Source organism: Phoca vitulina, unplaced genomic scaffold, assembly GCF_004348235.1.
Source record: "Phoca vitulina isolate PV1807 unplaced genomic scaffold, GSC_HSeal_1.0 scaffold2, whole genome shotgun sequence".
Taxonomy (NCBI): Eukaryota; Metazoa; Chordata; class Mammalia; order Carnivora; family Phocidae; genus Phoca; species Phoca vitulina.
Window position 1 is genome coordinate 24,666,362 of NW_022589705.1, and position 20,826 is coordinate 24,687,187.

At 41.4% G+C, this 20,826-nt stretch overlaps 1 protein-coding gene and 1 pseudogene across 2 annotated transcripts in view; one reads left to right on the forward strand and one right to left on the reverse strand.

Moving 5' to 3' along the window:
• The first annotated feature begins 3,788 nt into the window (after positions 1 to 3,788).
• The window catches only part of DIPK1A (divergent protein kinase domain 1A), a 124,903-nt gene continuing 107,865 nt past the window's right edge, over positions 3,789 to 20,826 (forward strand). The window contains exon 1 of one of the 2 annotated variants that reach the window (XM_032423563.1): positions 3,789 to 3,915. In XM_032423563.1, coding sequence (XP_032279454.1) covers positions 3,862 to 3,915 — 54 coding nt within the window. In that variant the 5' untranslated portion in view covers positions 3,789 to 3,861. The remainder of the gene's footprint in view (positions 3,916 to 20,826) is intronic. The other variant, XM_032423568.1, reaches the window with a different exon arrangement.
• On the reverse strand, positions 7,272 to 7,887 carry LOC116644229 (annotated as a pseudogene).

A 20,826-nucleotide genomic window follows, 5' to 3' on the forward strand; every position in this document is an offset into this window, starting at 1 on the left:
GTATTTGCTTTGCTTTGTTTTTTAACTCATGTCCCCTGATGTCACCCTCCTCATTGTGGTAGTCACCTACTCACTCATATATCATTCTGCCTTATTTTTCAAGGACTTTATCTTTTGGCTACTGGCATCCTCTCTAGCACCTTTCCTAATTCTAAGTCTTGTTTTCAATATATACTAGATAATCCTTATGATACTCTCCCTGAGTCTCTTCCAATGACACTGTATTCCACACTCCTTAGGTACTCACTGCCATTGTTGCATTCCACTCTAGACTGCATCACTTCTCCATAATCTTGCTTTCATGCATCCCACTCTAATAACCATATTGCTGTGGTCACTCTGCAGAAGTAGGATGGACTCCTCTACCTCAGATTTGGTTCGGGTGTCGATACTGATGATGCCACACACGTACCAAGAGAGCATGAAAAGTTGTATGGGGCACCTGGCTGGGTCAGTTGGTGGAGCGTGTAGCTCTTGGTTTCAGGGTTGTGAGTTTGAGCCCCATGTTGCGTATAGAGATTACTTAAAAATAAAATCTTAAAAAATTTTTTATTACTCACAAAAAGCAGCTCTCTGTGGAGAACAGAGCAGGCTCCTAAGCTGGTACAAATGTGGTCTAAGGGAGCAGAGAAAGGAGACTGTCTTAGGGTTTTATGGTGATAGAGGGGTAGGACCAGGGTGAAGGTTCCCTCGAGTGGGCTGGGTCTTGCATGGTTTGTACTTTCCACCAGCACCAAAGGAGTCATCTTATCAATTTTCCTGGGTGTGGGGCACAGGGAAAAGAGAAGAGGTGGAGCTTGAAAGCTGTCAATGAATATTTTAAAAATGGAGTCAGACTCTTTATTATCTATCTATCTATCTATCTTTCCAGCTAATTCCCTTTTATTCTCTGACTCCTACAGTCCCTCAAAAACTTGCAATTCATTGATCCTACCACCTTTTCTCTGTCCTTAATCTCTCCATATTCATTCTTCCCTCATCCCAAACTCCATGGAGAATCATAATCACTCCCTTAGTTATATTCTCAACTTCCTTGCTGAAACCTGATTAAAAAGAATTCTAAGCCTATTCTGAGCCTGCATCCTGGTAGCCAATTATTAGTGGACAAAAAAAGGCACCACCACACTGACTTATCTCAGTTAAATTCATGACCATGAACTCAAGTGGGTCCTTATGGCACTCAGTAAGCATATGATTTTTCCCTAGTCCATTCATCTTCCCATTCTCCTAGATAAGTACTTCACACCTTTTCTCTCCTCAAAGCTCAGTTACTCTTCTTCACTTCTCTATTGATGACCTTACTTCCTTTGCCTCTGAGAAAACTGAAATGATCAGAAGAGAACTTCCACAGACTCCCACTACCCCTCCTACCCACTTGCTTGCCTGTTCCCATAGAAGAGCCTGTGCTCCTGTCTACAGAAGATCCTTTCGCTTGTGTGCTAGATTCCAAACTCTTTCCCACTCAATGACACTGCTCCAGCAATTTTCTCTTCTTGATCCTACATTAATTTTTCATCTTCCAGATCTTTTCCAGATCATTCTCATCAAAAACAAGTATTTTTCCCAATTTGTCACTCTGCTGTTGACTCCACTTCCACCACCAGTTACTGCTCATTTTTGGGCTCCCCTTTGTCAAGAACGTCTCAAAAGAATTGTGTGTATTAGACATCCTAATTCCCTCCTCCCATTTTTTCTTAAACCCACACGGATCAAATTTTCTCTCATTGCTCCACTGAAGTGTTACCAATAGCCTCCATGGTACTAGATCCAAAGGTTAGTTCTCAGTCCTTACTCACATATAAGCATTCACTGCTCCTTGATATACTATCTTCACCTGGCTTCCAGGCACCTCTCTCTTGGTTTTCCTCCTTCACTGGCTGCTCCTTCTCAGTCTCCTTTGCTAGCTTCATCCTTGGTTCTCTCCTATTTACATTCACTCCTTTGGTGATCTTGTCCAGTCTCATGGCTGTAAATATCATCTAAATGTTAGTATTTCTCAAATATCTCTAGCTTGAGCCACTATCTTTAACCTCAGACTCAAATATACAACTACCTACTCAAGATCCAATTCGCTTGGATTTCTAATAGATCTCAAATGTCACATGTCCAAATTGAACTCCTGATCTTTCTCTTCAAACCTACACCACCTGTAGTGCCCCTCATCTCCACTGATTTGTTTTCTTTTTTTATATCCCCTATCAGCTTTATTACCCTATTTCATTTCATTTGCTACATTTATTATTTATTGCCTGTTACCCCCACCCCGAAAACGTAATATTCACAAGGGTTGAGATTTCTGTTTTGTTCAGGTTTATAACCCAACCAACTAGAACAATGTCCCGGTGTTCAATTAGTATTTATTGGATTAATGAATGAATGAATGAAACAGGTAGCATCCATTCTTAGCTAACTCAAGAAATTACTGTTCTCTTAACCCAAACTGAAAATCAATGAAAAATGGATTTATCTGCAAGCAATCCCACACACCCTGGTTTAAAAATCTGTATCTGTATGTGGGTTGGGGGAGGGGCAGGTGCAAAGTTTTTTGGGTTTTTTTGTTTTTTCCTCCAGAAATGCAAAGCACCAGAACGAGGTTTAGGTAAAAACCACAACGACTGAGTAAAGATTTGCTTCTGGAGAAAACACTGCTCAGAGCAACAGGCCAGAATGAGTTCTAACTGGCTACCCAAACTGTGTTGGCATCACGTGAAAAGGTAGTATGTGGGGTAAAAAGAAGCAAAAACGCATCTTCCTTCATTACGCATCTCTCGCGTCTCTCGGATCAACAGCTGTTCTCCCACTAGGGTGGCTCTTTTTTCCCTTATTTGGACTTCACTGTCAAAAGAAAGACACCACACCCTTCGTTATGTAGCCTTCACTGAGTAGCTATGCCACGTCCCAGGTCTCCTATCTTCAGGACTGCATTTAATTCAGTACTATTTTTCTTTTTTTCTTTTGAGTCAGGGTTCCTGGGTGGGGCCAGGAAAACTCTGAAGATGTTTGAGAACAATACAAACTTAAAGTCTGAATTTTTTTAAAAGTACATTTAAAAAAAGTTTAAGGCCGTTAAGAGAAGAAATGGCTTTGGGGGGCACTCTCAGTTCAGCGGAGAGGAGCCCTGTCCGCGTTCGCTCCGCCACAAAGCGCAGAGCCCGGTCCTCAGGGGCTGCGCCCCTAGGTCTTTCGGGCTGCGGCAGACGCCCCCTGCCCCGGCCGCACCCCCCGCCGCGCGCGAGGGAGAACGAGCCCGTCTCCATGCAAGGAACCCCAAGCTTCCCTTAAATTTCCATGCAGCCCGCCCAGACACGTCCCGACTGAAGGAGCACAGTCCAAAGGGAACGTCAGTCCTAGCTGGAGGAGTAGCGGGGTTGGCGGGAGGCGCGGCGGAAGCAGCGCTGGGAGCCGGGAGCCGACGGCTAGGTCCGCGAGGTCCGAAGGGTCGGCGCTCCGGCCCGCGCGGTACACACCCTGCTCGACCCGCCCCTCCCCGCGTGGAGCGTGCGACACCCGGCCTTCCACCGCGCCCTCTGCCTCCTCCGCACGCCTCCCCTTTAAGCGCGAGGCGCAGTTGGATTTGTGTCGGCCGAGGCAAAGCGCGACTCCCCTTTATGGCGGAGTCGGCAGCAGCGGCTCTCACGGCCGCGGCGGCCGGACGAGCGGAGCAGGAGGCCGAGCCTCGGGCAGCCGGCCGCCGTCACCGCAACGGGGCCGGGGGGAGCGCGGCGCACGCCGCGGCGGGGGCGGAGGAGTGGGCGGGCCCGGGCGGGCTGGGGGCGGGGAAGAGGGGGAAGGCGGGGAGCCGGGTCGCCCGCGCTCGGGTACGCCTCTGACTGCGGCGCGGCGGGGCGATGTGTGATTACCATGGCGAGGAGTCTCTGTCCGGGGGCCTGGCTAAGAAAACCCTATTACCTCCAGGTAGGCCGGCGGCGAGCCCGCCGGGCGCCCTCCCTCGCCGCGCGGGACTCGCCCGCCTCCCTCCTCCCTCCCTGGGTCGGCGCCCGCTCGAAACCCGCTGCCCCCTGCCGTCCGGCACCTGGCGGCGCGCCCTCCCCGGCAGCCCCGGCGCCGCAGACCCTACGGCGGCGCTGCCCGCGCCCCCCACGGCTGCCCCGGCGCCTCTCGCGCCCTGGTCGCCGGGCTCCGGGGCCCGGGTCTCCTCGCCCGGGCTCGCCCTGGCTCCCCTAGCATCCCGAGAGCCCCGAGACGTGACCCGGGTGCGACCCTACGCCCCTAATAGTTGAGACTCGGCAGCCTGGGCTCGGGACGTGCGCCGGCTGCTCCCTGGTCTAGCGCTCTCCTCCCCCTCCCCTGTGGGCCCCGCAGGTCGGTTTTTCACGACTCTGTGTCTTCGGTCGGTGGTAGGAGAGGTGGTGTGTCATTCCACCATATTTTAGAAAATTATGGCAATTTGTCACATCAGTGTTTCCCCAAATCCCCGAGAAGCGACGTGTGTCTAGTGCTGAGCCCCTTGGTTCGGTCTTTCCATCACACTCGTGATTTAAATAGGAGGTAGGACTCAGAAGCCCGAAAGAGGCGGATGGGTGTTTGCTTTCTAAAAGGAAAGGGGACAGTGTCTGGTGCCGATCTCAAATACCCCAGCAGTGCAAACGTAATTCTCAGTCATGTCATGTGTACTGTTCGCGTGTTAATCTTTCATGATTTCCCCGTTCCACCCTCTGTGCCGCTGCCGGTCTGTGTCTTCGAACCCTACTACTGCCTTCATGTACTGTCGGTCACCAGGGGGACCTAGTAGACACCGTGAGTAGCTGAGCGCAAATCCATCACCCCAGTGGAAAAACAACTACAAATCAATGCCTCGCGTGGGTCAGCAGTGTTGTCTGCCTTCAGAGGACAATATTCCTTTTACTGCTTACATTAAAAGGCTGAAGGTATTGATAAGACTATTTGGGCATGCGAATTCATGCTCAGCTGGCGCTTTTATAAATTATTTTAAAAGTTGAAAAGAAGCCATCATGGGGCAAGTAAATCTTTCATTCTTGTTTGGAAATTGCCTATGTAAATCGTTACCCTGCAGTGGATGATGTACTGCAAATTGGAAGCATGATTTGACAACCCATGATATAAAGAGTACAGGAGTAAACCTGAACGCCCTGAGTCCTTGTAACAGCTCCAAGAGTAGTAATTATGCTTGAGTAACAGTAGAGTAACCTAGTGTAGAATTCAACCCAGGCCAGATACCTCTTTGTAACCCTCTATGTGAACAAAAAAAAATCTTTCCAGACTCTCTCCCCAAAATAAGTTTATTGGGATATTTAAAATGTTTTTTGCTAAAACTAGGTATTTTAATTTTTTAGATTTTGTGGCAGACTTTATTTTAGGCTTTGATTAGTTTGTCTCTAAATGTTCTCCAAAAATGTGGCTGTGACATGTTTTGGCACCATAGCTCAAGAGCATTCAGATTGGCTGAATTAAGATTAGTTTTACAAATAGTTACATTTCCATTAATGGCAAACATTTGGCAGTTCTGCCTTTCTGAATGGGCACATCATTATCTATTACTAAATTAAGGTGAACTTGGATTTTAACCATTTCAAAAGGATTTGGGAGCATAATGATATTTTAGTAGGCTACTTCTATATAAAATAATGATTAAATAGAAACATTATTAATTCTAGTATTACATTTGAGATAAATAAAATTTGGGAACCCAGGGGACTTGTGTCTTAATGTCTTAGTATTAGTACTTATTCTCTTTGTGAATTTTCTTGTTAGTTGTCCCTCGCTATACTATTTCAATTTACCCAGTTTAAAAAAAAACAAAACATTGCTTAAGTGTCACCTTTTTCTGTTCCCTATTGTCTAAATGCCTCACCTTCTGCTTTTTAGAATTCCTCTGCTACTAGGTGCTTCAACCTTGAAATTGTTTTGGGCAAAGTCAAAATATTTCCAACTGAGACTGTCATACAGCTACTCAAGTTTCTTAGCCACTGAAGATTGAATTAATATATACAGTACTCCCTTTCCTCTTTTATTGTTTTATTTTTCCTGAGACTAAAATCATGTTCTTTTAGGAACAGCATGAGGCCTGAGAACAGAGCTGAGCTTTGTTCACTTGTGCTTCTGTTTCATCATGACCTTGAAAAAGTTTCCTAACTTTTTAGTTCCATAGTTTCCATATCATAAAATGGAGATTATAGTTATTAACTGAGTACATCACATGTGTAAAGTGAGGACAAGCTAGATGAAGTTAAATCTGTTTTGTGACATTTTTACTACACTTTAAATAGAAAAGCATGTCAATTTAAATGGTAGGTACATATAGGTAAATATGTTGAATTCCTTCATCCAAAGGTTCCTGGCTTCCCCCCCTGATTTTATTTATTGAGCATTTATTGATATTGACCCAGGTGCACAATGGGGACTTACCATATTGACTAAGTCATTTACTTAATATTTGTTGGAGGCCTGTCACATGCCAGAAACTTTGTGAGGTGGTAGCAATTCTACTAGAGCTAAGCAAACATCTTTGTAATCCTCATGGACCTTAAAGTCTAGTTAGAGACAATCATTAAATAATCTCAAAAATGTATAATGACAACAGTAAGTGCGATGAAGGAAAAGGGAAGAAGCAAAAGACTACCTGTGAGGAAGAGAACAGTTTCTTACTCTTTTAAAACTGTTTAACTATAGAAATTTTTATACATACATAAGGCAGGAAAGAATAATGAACTCTCACATACCTATCACCTGCCCTCAACAATTATCAGTATTTTGTTTCATTTCTCCTCCCATTGTCCTCCTTCCAACTAAAGTGGGGTTTTTTTGGATTTTTTTTTTAATTTTTAACTCTAGTATAGTTAACATACAGTGTTATATTGGTTTCAGGTGTACAATATAGTGATACAATTCCATACATTACTCAGTGCTCATCATGATAAATGTACTCTTAATCCCCATCACCTATTTCACCCATCCCCCTACCTGCCTCCCCTCTGGTAACCATCAATTTGTTCTCTATAGTTAAGAGTCTGGTTTTTGGATGGTCTCTTTTTTCCTTTGTTCATTTGTTTCTTAAATTCCATATATGGAATTTGTTTTTCTCTGACCAACTTAATTTCACTTAGCATTATACTCTCTAGCTCCATCCATGTTGTTGCAAATGGCAAGATGTCATTCCTTTTTATGGTGAATAATACACACACACACACACACACACACACACACACCACTTCTTCTTTATCCACTCATCTATCGATGGACACTTGGGCTGCTTCCATAATACAGCTATTGTAAATAGTGTTGCAGTAAACATAAGTGTGTGCATATCTTTTTGAATTAGTGTTTTCATATTCTTTGGATAAATTACCCAGGAGTGAAATTACTAGATGATAGGGTAATTCTATTTTTAATTTTTAATTTAATAAAGTTTTATTTTTCAAAATGTACAGTTGGTGGGCTCTCTTCATGCATCTTCACCAGCAGCTGGGTCATCTCCACCCTTGGTATTTCTTGTGTAAATTACTTGAGCTCTGTGCTTTGAAACCAGTTTAATAAGTCCGCCCTGGCTAGGAACCTCGAATCTTCAGTTTCTCAGAGACAACAGCTGGGGTTATAAGCTAATAGCTGAGAACTTCCTTACAGAGTTTGTCAGATGTCGCTTTGTCAAACAAGACCAGGTTATTGAGCTTGTGCCGAACTTTGCCTTTGGATCATTTCTTTTTAGTCTTACCCCCAGGTTTGTTCACTGGGTCTTTGTCTTTCTTGGTTGACTTTCTGGCATCTTTCTTCTTCTTGTCATCCTTGGGCGACATTGCAAAGCTCAGAGAACAGCGGCCACCCCTGCAGCATCACTAAAAGACCAAAAGCTATTTTTAATTTTTTGAAGAATCTCCATACTGGTTTCCACAGTGGCTGCACCAGTTTGCATTCCTACCAACAGTGCAAGAGGGTTCCTTTTTCTCTACATCCTTCCCAACACTTGTTGTTTCTTGAGTTTTTGATTTTAGCCATTCTGACAGACGTGAGGCGATATCACATTGTGGTTTTGAGTTGCATTTCCCTGATGATGAGTGATGTTGAGCATCTTTCAATATGTCTGTTGGCCATCTGTTTGTCTTCTTTGGAGAAATGTCTATTCATGTCTTTTGTCCATTTTAAAATTGGATTATTTGTTTTTTGGGTGTTGAGTTTTATAAGTTCTTTATGTATTTTAGATACTAAACCTTTATCAAATATGTCATTTGCAAATACTCTCTCACATTCAGTAGGTTGCCTTTTAGCTTTGTGGATTGTTTCCTGTGCTGTGCAGAAGTTTTTATTTTGATATAGTCCCAATAGTTTATTTTTGCTTTTGTTTCCCTTGCCTCGGGAGACATATCTAGAAAAATGTTGCTACAGCCGATGTCAGAGAAGTTACTGCCTGTGCTCTCTTCTAGGATTTTTATGGTTTTAGGTCTCACATTTAGGTCCTTAATCTATTTTAAATTTATGTTTGTGTATGGTGTAAGAAAGTGGTCCAGTTTCATTCTTTTTCATGTTGGTGTCCACTTTTCCCAGAACCATTTGTTGAAGAGACTGTCTTTTTCCCATTGCCTCCTTTGTCGAAGATTAATTGACCATATAATCATGCTCTCTGAGCTCTCTGTTCTGTTTCGTTGATTTATGTGTCTATTTTTGTGCCAGTACCATACTGTTTTGATAACTACAGCTTTGTAGTGTATCTTAAAATCTGAGATTGTGATACCTCCAGTTTTGTTCTTTTTCAGGATTGCTTTGGCTATTCAGGGTTTTTTGTGGCTCCATACAAATTTTAAGATTATTTGTTCTAGTTCTGTGAAAAATGTTGTTGGCATTTTGTTAGGGATTGTGTTAAATCTGTAATTTGCTTTGGGTAGTGGACATTTTCATAATACTTGTTCTTCCAACAAACTAAAGTATTTTGAAACAAATCTCAGATATCACATCATTCCATCCAAATACCTTATTATGCATTTCTAACAGATAAGGATATTTTTAGACATAATCACAATACAGTTATCATACCTAACAAATTTGGTAACAGCTCCTTATTTTTCTCTGCCCTCTTTCTGGATATGCATTACCCTGAGAGGACTGACTAAATATGCTATGGTGTGGGCTTACTGTGATTCAAGAGGGTCTCTCGGCAAAAACAAAACAAAACAAAAAACTACCCCCTCACCAGCTTGTTCATGCTGGAAAGTGTTCATCTAGGGAAACTAATTCTCATTTTGTGTTTTGGGAGAATGTCTTAGAAAATAAATGTCTGGTTTAAGTAACATTTTCATGTAAATGTATTATTTTATTTAGAATGAAGATGCATTAGTTAACAGGTGTAAAAGATCCTGCTTTGTTTTGGGGATAGGGGATGGAGTGAAGAGTACAGAAGGAATTGGATTTCAAAGATGGAGGGGAGGGATGAAGGGCCCAGCAAGAAGAGATGGAGGTTGCAGAAACCAGCTTTATATAGTTGTAATTTTATTGTTTGTCTTCAACTGGGTGAAGTCAAAAAACAGTTATGTCCTGAAGTGTTGAGGCCTCAGGGCTTGCAAGTTCTTTTCCTCCTACAATTTACAGGGGAAGAAAATGTTAAGCAGTTGACTTAATTATAAAGGACTTTCAATCCCGGTGTTTTTATTGATCCAGATAACACTGTGGTAATTGATAATGCTTCTAGAGAACTATAGCATTATGCAATTAATGATATATTTTCAGCTATAATATGGATTAAATAGGCATTTATGGGCTAGTGTGGGGGCCTAATCACTGTTTAAAGCTTTGTTTATATAACAAAAGAGATTCTATGGCTTGTGAAGAAGAATTGTGTGGTATATCCACATAGTAGAATATTATTCAGCAAAAAAGAGGAATGAAGAACTGATGTATACAGTAACATGGATGAAACTTGAAAATATTAAACACATGAAAGAAGCCAGCCGTAAAATACCACATACTGTATAGTTCCATTTATATGAAATCTCCAGAAAAGGCAATTCTACAAAGACAGATATTGGATTAGTTGTTGCCTAGGACTGGGAGGGTTGGGGGGAAATGGATATGAGGTTTATTTGGGGGTAATAGGAATGTTTTAAAACTGAGACTGGTGATGGTTGCACTCTATGAATATAGTAAGAACCATCGAATTGCATACTTTAAATGAATATAATGTATGGTTTGTGAATCATATCTCAATAAAGCTGTGAAAAAAAAAAAAGGAACTGAGTTTATCTCATTGGTGTCCATTTCTCTGACCCTGTTGCAGGTTCGACCAATGCCAGCTTTTTGATGCAGGGAGTCCTTGTTCTAGAGAAGTGGTGCAGGGGTATTGTTTGTCTGTGGGGCCTCTCTGTCGGCCAGAGGGTCTGCGACCTGCAAACACGTACCCGAGCAACCAGCTTCTCATGGCCAGGCATCATTCTCAGAGCATACTAACTTAGAGTTCCATCCTTCCCGGCCACTTTGTTGAAACCTTACCTGAGAAACAGTGCTTCCTGGGCTGGCTAGCCGTTGTGGCACATTGAGCAGAGTCCTGCATCAGAGATCGGAAACTGTGGGTGTATTAACCCGTTCAGACCATTTTCAGGCAGTGTTTTTCTTCCACACACCATTATGATACGACTTGTGGGCTGCTGGGTGTAGTGACCCAGAATGACACCTGCGTGTACCTATTTTTAGCAGTGTGTTTTCTACAAATTAGGATCTACTTTGTTTAGGGTTTATTCAAGTCTGAGTAACTGACTGATAACACAGCCCTATAATTCCTTGGTTTTAGTTTAGAATACCTTCTTCCTTCTCACTATCATTAAGTTCTGGAAGAATGAAAGTGAAGACAATTTAGAGCAATTCTCTGTATTTAGATTGTACACATTTTCCATTCTAGTCATTCTGTCTGCATGCCCTGTTGCATTGAAGAAGCTGCTGCAATTCTAATGGAATTTGAAGTTTGAGATATGTGGGTACTTCTAAAGGTTTTTAAGCTCTTTAGATTGCTAAAGTTTTATATTTCTTGAGGCATCTTCTTAAAAATGACTAACAGTTTCAATTATGTGTTCAGCAGGTCTGTCATGAAGGAATGGATAGATAGCATATTCTAATTAGGGTGTGGGCTCTTGTTTAACATTTCTGATACCAGGCTCTTTGGCTTATGTTAGTACTGTTTTTCAAACATGACTGCTGTAGATGGTTTGCTTCTTTATGGCTTAGTGTGGCTATTTTGTGGGATTTAATGCCAGATGGGGTTACTGATCTAGATTAACTGGAAGTAAGTGATGATGTTGACAAATACGGTACTAAGAGTGTTATGGCTTCTTGCCCATTTTCAGCCTCCAGGATTATTTTAAATCTAAAGATAATTAGAGCAGGTGGTGGTTCCCTATTCCCGAAAGGCTATAGGTGGTGTGGTTCTCATCATGTTTGTTAGACCCGCTGTTCAGAGCTAAATTTTTGTCTTTGCCTGAAACTAAATCTCTAAAACTATGATTAGCTTCCTGAGACTGGTCAGTATATTGAGAGCATATGCATTCCATAATGTCTCAAATTCAAGCATAAAATTATAATGTAGCCATTTATATTACCATTAGTTGCTTTTTGCTTTTTACCTCTGTTAGGAACTCAAACAAATGATGAATTCTCAGACAAACTGCATCCTCACCATACTTTCAGGTTGTAGCATACAGTAGCAGTGTTGGTTTCTTCATTGTCATCTTTCCAGTGCTGCCCTGGTTTTCATTTTGATGGGTTATAGAGTTGTTTTGTATTCTCTGTAGTTTGTTCGTTCTTTCTTTCTTTCTTTCTCTCTCTTTCTTTTCCTTCCTTCCTTCCTTCCTTCTGCAGTTAGTCACATTTTAATATTTCCATTTTTTTTAAAGATTTATTTATTTAAGATAGAGTGAGTGTGCATGCAGGGTACGGGGAGGGGGGGAGCAGTGGGCAGAAGGAAAGGGAGAGAGAGTCCCAAGCGGACTCTGTGCTGAGTGTGGAGCCCGACAAGGGGCTGGATCTCATGACCCTGAGATCATGACCTGAGCTGAAACCAAGAGTTAGGCGCTCAACTGACTGCCACCCAGGTACCCCAATGTTTTAATTTCTTAAAGTTGCTTTGAAACAATACTGTACCATTCTGTTAAATACCATATTTTTACATCATTTGGTTGAAAAGCTTAATGTCTCACATTTTTAACATATTTCCTAGACATTCAAATATTTCGCGAATAATTTTTAAAAAATTTTAATCTACAAAGTATATGAATTTAGAAAAACTAGGATATTGTAATGTGAACATATTTGAAAAAAACCCAAAAATATTAGTAGATGAATTTTTCTTTAGAAATAAGTATTTCTTTTGATGGGGGGAGTTGACTGAATATTTCATGAAATTAAATAGTTATCTTTTTAATTTTTTAATTTTTATTTTTATTTTTTTGAAGATTTTATTTATTTATTTAACAGAGAGAGAGAGACAGAGATAGTGAGAGAGAGCATGAGCAGGGAGAGGGAGAAGCAGGCTCTCTGCCGAGCAGGGAGCCCAATGTGGGGCCTGATCCCAGGACTCTGGGATCATGATCTGAGCCAAAGGCAGAGGCTCAACCTACTGAGCCACACAGGCACCCCAATAATTATCTTTTTTAGATGTGATTCTGATATTGTGGTTATTTTTTTTCTTTTGTTTTTTTATTGTGACTCCAAACATATAAAATTCATGATCTTACCATTTTTAAGTGTATGGTACATTAGTGTTAATATATGCACATTGTTGGGGCGCCTGGGTGGCTCATTCGGTTAGGCGTCTGCCTTCAGCTCAGGTCATGATCCCAGGGTCCTAGGACTGAGCCCTGCATCAGGTTCCCTGCTCAGCGGGGAGCCTGCTTCTCCCTCTCCAACTCCCGTTTGTGCTCTCTGTTGCTATCTCTGTCTCTCTCTCTCAAAGAAATAAAAAAACGTATATCAACACACATTGTTGGCAACGGCTGTCTGGAACTTTTTCATCTTGCAAAACTGAAACTCTGTGTTTATTAAACAGCAGCTCCCCATTTCCCCCTTCTTGCCAACTTGGTAACCACATTCTACTTTCTGTTTCTATGAGTTTGACTTCTTTAGATATCTCATATAAGTAGAATCATGCAGTATTTGTTTTTTTGTGACTGACTTATTTCACTTAGCGTGATGCCCTCAAGATTCATCCATCTTGTACCATATGACAAGATTTCCTTCTTTCTAAAGGCTGAATAATATTCTACTGTATGTGTATACTATGCTCTCCTTATCCATTCATCAGTCACTGGACATTTAGGTTGCTTCCACCTCTTGGCTATTGTGACTAATGCTGCAGTGAACATGAGAATGCTAATATCTCTTTGAGATCCTGCTTGCAATTATTTTGGACATATACCCAAAAGCGAGATTGCTAAATCATTGGGTAATTCTATTTTTAATTTTTTTTTTTTTAAAGATTTTTTATTTATTTATTTGACAGAGAGAGAGACAGCGAGAGCAGGAACACAAGCAGGGGGAGTGGGAGAGAGAGAGAAGCAGGCTTCCTGCCTAGCAGAAAGCCCGATGCGGGACTCGATCCCAGGACCCTGGGATCATGACCTGAGCCGAAGGCAGACGCTTAACGACTGAGCCACCCAGGCGCCCTCTATTTTTAATTTTTTGAGGAAACTCCATACTGTTTTTTATTGTGGCTGTACCATTTACATTCCCACCAGCAGTGCATAAGGGCTCTTTCTCCTTGCCAGCACTTGTTCTTTTCTGTTTTGTTTATTTATTTATTTATTTTGATAGTGGCCATACTAATAGGTGTGAGGTGGTATCTCACTGTGTTGTTGTTGTCGGTTTTTGTTTTGTTTTGTTTCTTTGAAGATTTTATTTATTTGAGAGAGAGGGAGAAGCAGATTCTCTGCTGAGCAGAGAGCTGCATGCAGGACTCGATCCCAGGACCTTGAGGTTATGACCCGAGCTGAAGGCAGATGCTTAACCAACTGAGCCACACAGGCGCGCCTCTCACTGTGGTTTTGATTTGCATTTCCCTGATGATGAGTGATGCTGAGCATCTTTTTATGAGCTTGTTGGCCATTTTCATGTCTTCTTTGGAAAAAGTTCCTTCTTGATTTGTTTCAGATTGATGTCTTTTCAATAGGGTTATGGATTATTATAAACAGAGTTCCCTTTCTGTCCTAAGAACTGAGTAATCATGTTTGAGGATATTCTTGCAAGAGAGATTTATAATATGCTAACAACCTTCTGAATTAATTACTGCATCCATTTCAGACCTGCATGGTGTCAGAGTCACAGACTTAGAGATCCTAGAGCTGGCACCACAAGTTTTACTGCCTGCCCCCAATTGCTTGAAAATTAGAGCTTGTTGTTTATATTAAATTTAAAATCTTTTTAAAAATTTATTTATTTATTTATTTGACAGAGAGACAGCGAGAGAGGGAACACAAGCAGGGGGGAGTGGGAGAGGGAGAAGCAGGCTTCCAGCTGAACAGAGAGCCTGATGTGGGGCTCAATCCCAGGACCCTGGGATCATGACCCGAGCCGAAGGCAGACGCCCAACGACTAAGCCACACAGGTGTCCCTAAATTTAAAATCTTGATCAACATGCCAACCTCTGTACCATTGATTAGATCCAGCTTTTGAATAAAAAGTGCTAAAGGACTTTTTTGAGATAATGGGGAAATTTGAAAATGGACTATACATTGGATAGTATTATTGTATCATTGTTAAATTGTGTTATTTAGGAGAGTGTCCTTATTTTTAGACGGTATAAACTGAAATGTTTAGGGTAAAAAATACCATAGTGTTGATAATTTACTTATAAATAGTTCAGGAAAATTATTTGTATATGCATATATAAAGAGCAGGGTGTCTTAACCTCAGCACTATTGACATTTTGGGCTGGATAATTCCTTGTTGTGTGGGGCTCTGTTTTGTAGGATGGTTAGCAGCATCCCTGGCCTCTACCCACTAGATACTAGTAACACCCCCAGTAGTGACAATCAAAATATCTCCAGACATTGCCCTATGTTCTCTGGGAGGCAAAATTGTTCCTAGTTGAGGACCACTGACACAGAGAAGAAGAAAGCAGGAGAGGTAGAGATATTTATGTATGTTTAGAGAGAGAACGAGAGAGTAAGCAAATACAGGACAGTGTTAGCAATTGGTGAATATAGGTAAAGGGTATTTTTTTATACTATTCTTTTAAATTCTCTACAGATTTAAAGATTTTCAAAATAAAAGGTTGGGGGAAAATAAATCAGACTGGATTTCATAATAACTGAGTATTACTGGAAGATGTGTGAATTCTGGCCAAAGTTACATAAAGGGTCAAGAAAATGAGATTTGATAGAGCACATCTCAAGTCAGTAATTAAAGAAAGTGTGTTCATTTTCCAGTGATCCTGGAACATTTTACCACAAATTTAGCAGCTTAGACCAACACCCATTTATAGCCTTATCTCACAGTTCTGCAGGTTAGAAGTCTGGGCACAGTTTGGCCTGGCTCGTTCTTTGCTCCAGGTTTCAAAGGTTGAAAATCAAGGTGTCACTAGGGTTGACTTTCTGGAGCTCTGGAGATGAATTGGCTTCTGGACTCTTTCAGGTTTTGTAAGAATTCAGTTCCAGGGCGCCTGGGTGGCTCAGTCATTAAGAGTCTGCCTTCGGCTCAGGTCATAATCCCAGGGTCCTGGGATCGAGCCCCGCATGGGGCTCCCTGCTCAGCAGGAAGCCTGCTTCTCCTTCTCCCACTCCCCCTGCTTGTGTTCCCTCTCTTGCTGTGTCTCTGTCAAATAAATAAATAAAATCTTTAAAAAAAAAAAATTCAGTTCCACACTGTTGTAGGACTGAGGTGTCCATTTCCTTGCTGGCTGTTGGCTGGGGTGGTTCTCAGCTTCTAGAGGCCACCTACATTCTTTGGTTCATGGCTCCCTTTCTCCATCTTCAAAGCCTGCAAGAGTGGTAGAGTCCTCTGCATGCTTCAGCTCTCTCTGATTTCCTCACTGCCTCATGCTCTGGCTCTTCTGCCTTTCTCTTCTGCTTTTAAGGGCTCGTATGATTACATTGGGTACACCCAGATAACCCAGAATATTTACTTTAAAGTCACTTGATTAGTAACCTTAATTCCAGCTACAAAGTTCCTTTATTGCAATACCTAGATTAGTGTTTGATTCAATAACCAGGGGGTGGGAATCTTGGGAGACATCTTTAGAATTCTGCCTACCACAAAAAGCATACAACTGAATTCTGACAATTAAAAAAATAAATTATTTCTTAAAATATTTTATACGTGTCTTTCCCATTACTATTAGGTTTAAAGATGGATGTTGTCATAGGATAGATTTTATAAGAGAGTTGTGTTTTTTTTAAGTTTATTTTTTTTAGTAATCTCTACACCCAACGTGGGACTTGAACTCATGATGCCAAGGTCAAGAGTTGCATACTCCTCTCACTGAGCCAGCCAGGCACCCCAAGAGATTTGTATTTATCCCTCCAACAATTACTATGGGAAGAATCATGGATATTTAATAAAGAAGAAAATGCAAATCGCTGCTGAACATCACATGCAAAAATACTTGTTTTTACAACATACTATTCTTAAAACTTTTGTACCCTTATGCAAACGAAAGTAAGAGCACAAAAATTTCACTTTATGAACTCTAAGAAAACTTTCTTAAAATGTAACTTACTTCCCTGTATTACATAATTAATTAGAATTGTTCTTTACCCCCTTGTTTTGTTTTTAACGTGCCAGCTGACAGCATTTTCAGGCACACCTGATCCAGTAGAACTAAATTTGTCCCCAGTGAAGGCAGAGCCTATTTATTACCCTTGTCTTGTCCTTTGTCCTGAGCATATACTCAGGTTGTGCAGTGTAGTGCACATGTATTTACATGTATTCAAAAATATTCTGTAACCACTCTGAGATTCTGAGCTCTGGTAGCACACACTCCTGTCTCTCTTGCATTCCTGTTCTTTATTCTCACCACCACCACCACCACCATCTTATCACCATCTTCATAATTGAGGCCTTTGCCACTCCCGTGCCTTCCAGTCTGCCAACACCCTCTGGCTTCCCTCCTTTCCCTACTGAGTCAGGATGCCATGACCTGTCATTTCAGCTGCTCTTCGTTGGCTCATTTACTAACTCCTTGTTGCCCTGACCTTCTTTCATTCTTTCCTGGTACTCCTGCCCTTCCCTTTAGTCTCTTCAGTCCTTTGCTCCCCGCTTTCCCCAGGACTTCAGCCTTCTCCGGCTTCTCATTTTGTACAGTCTCTATGAGTAATTGCAGCTCTTCACATGGGTTTTACTACAACCCAAATATTAATGAGTCTCAGTGTTGTATCACCAGGCCAAACATCTCCCCCAGAATTTTAGATTTGCACTTCCAGCTGCTTATTTGATATCTCCCTTTAGATGGCACTTCATATTTTTTAAACATTTTTTATTTAAATTCAGTTAATTAACATATAATGTATTATTGGTTTCAGAGGTACAGGCCTGTGATTCATCAGTCTTATATAATACCCAGGGCTCATTACATCACATGCCCTCCTTAATGTCCATCACCCAGTTACCCCATCCCTCTGCCCCTCTCCCCTCCAGCAAACCTGTTTGTTTCCTATGATTAAGAGTCTCTTATGGGGCACTGCATATTTAATATGTCCTAACCTAAATTCCACCCCCCTTGAAACTTGCTTCTTTCCCTGTTTCAGTTAGTGATACTCTCCAGTTACTCAAGAGCATTTCCTGGATGATTAATAATGATGAGTACCTTTTCATGTACCCATTGGCCATCTGTCTCCTGCGGGTACCATGATTATCTCCTGTCTCATTGGACCCACTATAATGGCCCCCAGAATGGCCTTCCTGCCTCATTTATCCCTTTTAGCTCCATCTTCCACATTGCTTCTAGAGTAATCTTCCCCCAAATGCACATCTGACCTAGTCTCCCTCCCTGCTAGTGAAATCCTTTAGTGGCTTTCCTACCGTCTTCAGGAGATGATGCAGAGTTCTGAGCGTGGCCCTTCATTTCTGGTCCCTTCCTGTCCTGCTATTTCATTCCTGCCACCACCACCTCATGCACCGTTTGCCCTAGCAATCCTGAAAAACTTCCAGCTTACCAACACACCATGCTCATGTGTCAGCCTGTCTACCCTCCCCCACCTTTTCTCCTTTGCCCTAGAATGCCCTTCCCCCATTTCCCTGCATTCCTCTCTACCTGGTTTATTCTCAGTTTTCTACTTGTCCTTCAGGTTTCAACTCTAAGAGGAAGTGACCTTTTAGCAGTCCCTCCCTAACACCCCACACACTATTATGTGCCACTTCTGTGCCCCAGACTGTGATTTCCTTGAGAGCCAAGATGTCAGTTGCCCTTTTCTATCTCCTGTGCCTTACCCAGAGCAGATGTTCAGTAAATGTTTGTTGAATGAATGAATCAGCATAAACACTGGTAGAGACAGTTTTATGGGGCTGATTAGATTAATTTAAAAAAAGATTTATTTATTTTATTATATTTTAATGAAGTTTTTATTATTTATTTTAGATTTTATTTGAGAGAGAGAGCAAGAGAAAGAAAGCATGAGTGGAGGTGGGGAGGAGGGGGGGTAGAGGAAGAGGAAGAAGCAGACTCCCTGCTGAGGAGGGAGCCTGATGTGGGGCTTGATCCCAGGACCCCGTGATCATTACCTGAGCCCAAAGCACACGCTTAATGACTGAGCCACCCAGGTGCCCCTTATTTATTTATTTTAGAAAGAGCAAGCGCTCATGAGGGGGGAGGTCAGAGGGAGAGGGAGAAAAGCAGACTCCCCACGGAACACGGAGCCAGAGACCACAGGCCACACAGGGTTGATCTCATGACCCCAAGATCATGACCTGAGCTGAAATCAAGAGTCCAGTGCTTAACTGACTGAGCCACCCATGTGCCCCTAGATTAATTCTTTATACAAAAGAAAACATATATGCAACGAGTAAAATAATATAGCTGAGCTTGTGATACAAATGATGTCTCCCCTTCTACTTGTCTGTATCCCCAGCTTTACTCCTGAAAGGTAGCCTCTTTGAACCTCCTATCTTTTGGGATTTCCTGGTGGCTACATCTCTGTGTCTAGAAACTGTACACATCCTAGGAGGTGCTTTGTTCTCGTATACTTTTTTATATCTTAAAATGTTTATTTTTGTCAGAATAGCTGGTGATTTTCTGTTTCTGGTTTATTACTATAAGTGTTCCCTCTCCATAAAAATTCATTCAAAATTATTCCGATACACCTTTAATGTCTATTTTATGTAAGTCACAATATATATGTAATAGATTAATATAGTCATAAATTTACATGGAACATAAATAAGTAAATGTACAAATGTCAGGGATTTGGGCTCTAAGATATTTTCCTGAGAGGGTTGTATAATCAAAAAGATCTGGGGCTACTGCTCCAAATAATAGACTTTTATCTGTTTTGTTTTTTTAAAGATTTTATTTATTTATTTGATAGAGAGATAACACAATTAGAGAGGAGGGGCAGAGGGAGAGGGAGAAGCAGGCTTCCCGCAGAGCAGGGAGCCCGATGCGGGACTCGATCCCAGGACTCTGGGATCATGACCTGAGCCGAAGGCAGACGCTTAACCTACTGAGCCACCCAGGCGCCCCTTATCTGCTTTTTTGATTGATCAACTTTAGATATTATTTATTGACTTTCCACTTAAAAAACTAATGTTTAGCTTTCTAACACTACAGTCATCTCATTCTCTCTTCCAGTGTTTGATATAGTAGTTAATTTTACTTCCTCTGCTGCTTAACTTAGTAACTTTAGATAACGACAACTCTATTTCTCATCTCATCCACTTATGACAGTCTTTGTTGACTCCTCCATTTTAAAAAATGGGCATTAGAACATGTGCTTCTTTTTCCATCTGTTTTTCTCACTTTCTGTCGGCAACACTTATTTTACATTGTCAAGGTTGATAACTTTTATATTTTGTCCTGTTACCAAGGACAACCAAGTCTCCATATAAGTTGAATCTAAAAGATGGAAACTATAAATAGTATCATACTGTCATGACCTGTTAATTTTTCCAGAAAGGAAAGTTTCCCTTATGAACCTGAGACCCATTGACTGCAGCCTGAAGTTACTTTCTCCTTGTCAGGAAAGCAGGTAGAATTAACAGACAAGGACAAATGCCTCTTGTTATTAAGCAGATTACTGCAAGGATTTGTCCTTTTCCAGAAGCTAAATCATATTTCTGCCAGGAGGGAAGAGAACATGTGATGTTTGCACATTCTCTATAAAAAGTTCCTTTTTGCTTAGAAATTATGCTTGCTTACTTTTTAATATTCCAATTAAAGAGTAAAAATTTTGTCAAAGCCTAGCCTTTGGGATCTGTAATGAAGTAACAAGAGTTATAATTTGTGATTACCATAGGCCACAATTTCTTCCCTGGGCAGTCAATATACCTTATTTTTCTGGATGGTTACCTGGTCAGCTATAGGGAGCGGATATTTCTTCTGACATCTGCCCTCAAATGCAAGTGAACTGAGCTAGTTCTGGAGTGCTGGACTATTTGAATAATGAGAACAACTATCATCTTTAGGGAGAGTAGTACAGGTAGGAACGGGCCATCATTTGGTGCCACATTTATAGAAAATAAGAGTGAAACATTTTTGGCCAGTCTTTCTTTTAGGATCCTGAAATTTATGTCTTGAAGCCAAAGTATCAAAGTTAGTTCTGGCCTAAGATGAAGGGCATCTCTATTTATAGTAACCCCTAAAATATGATTCTATAAATATTTAGTGCAGAACCAATTTGTGTGCTAGGATTACATTTTCTTCTCTCTAGGGCTGGGGTTATGAAGCCT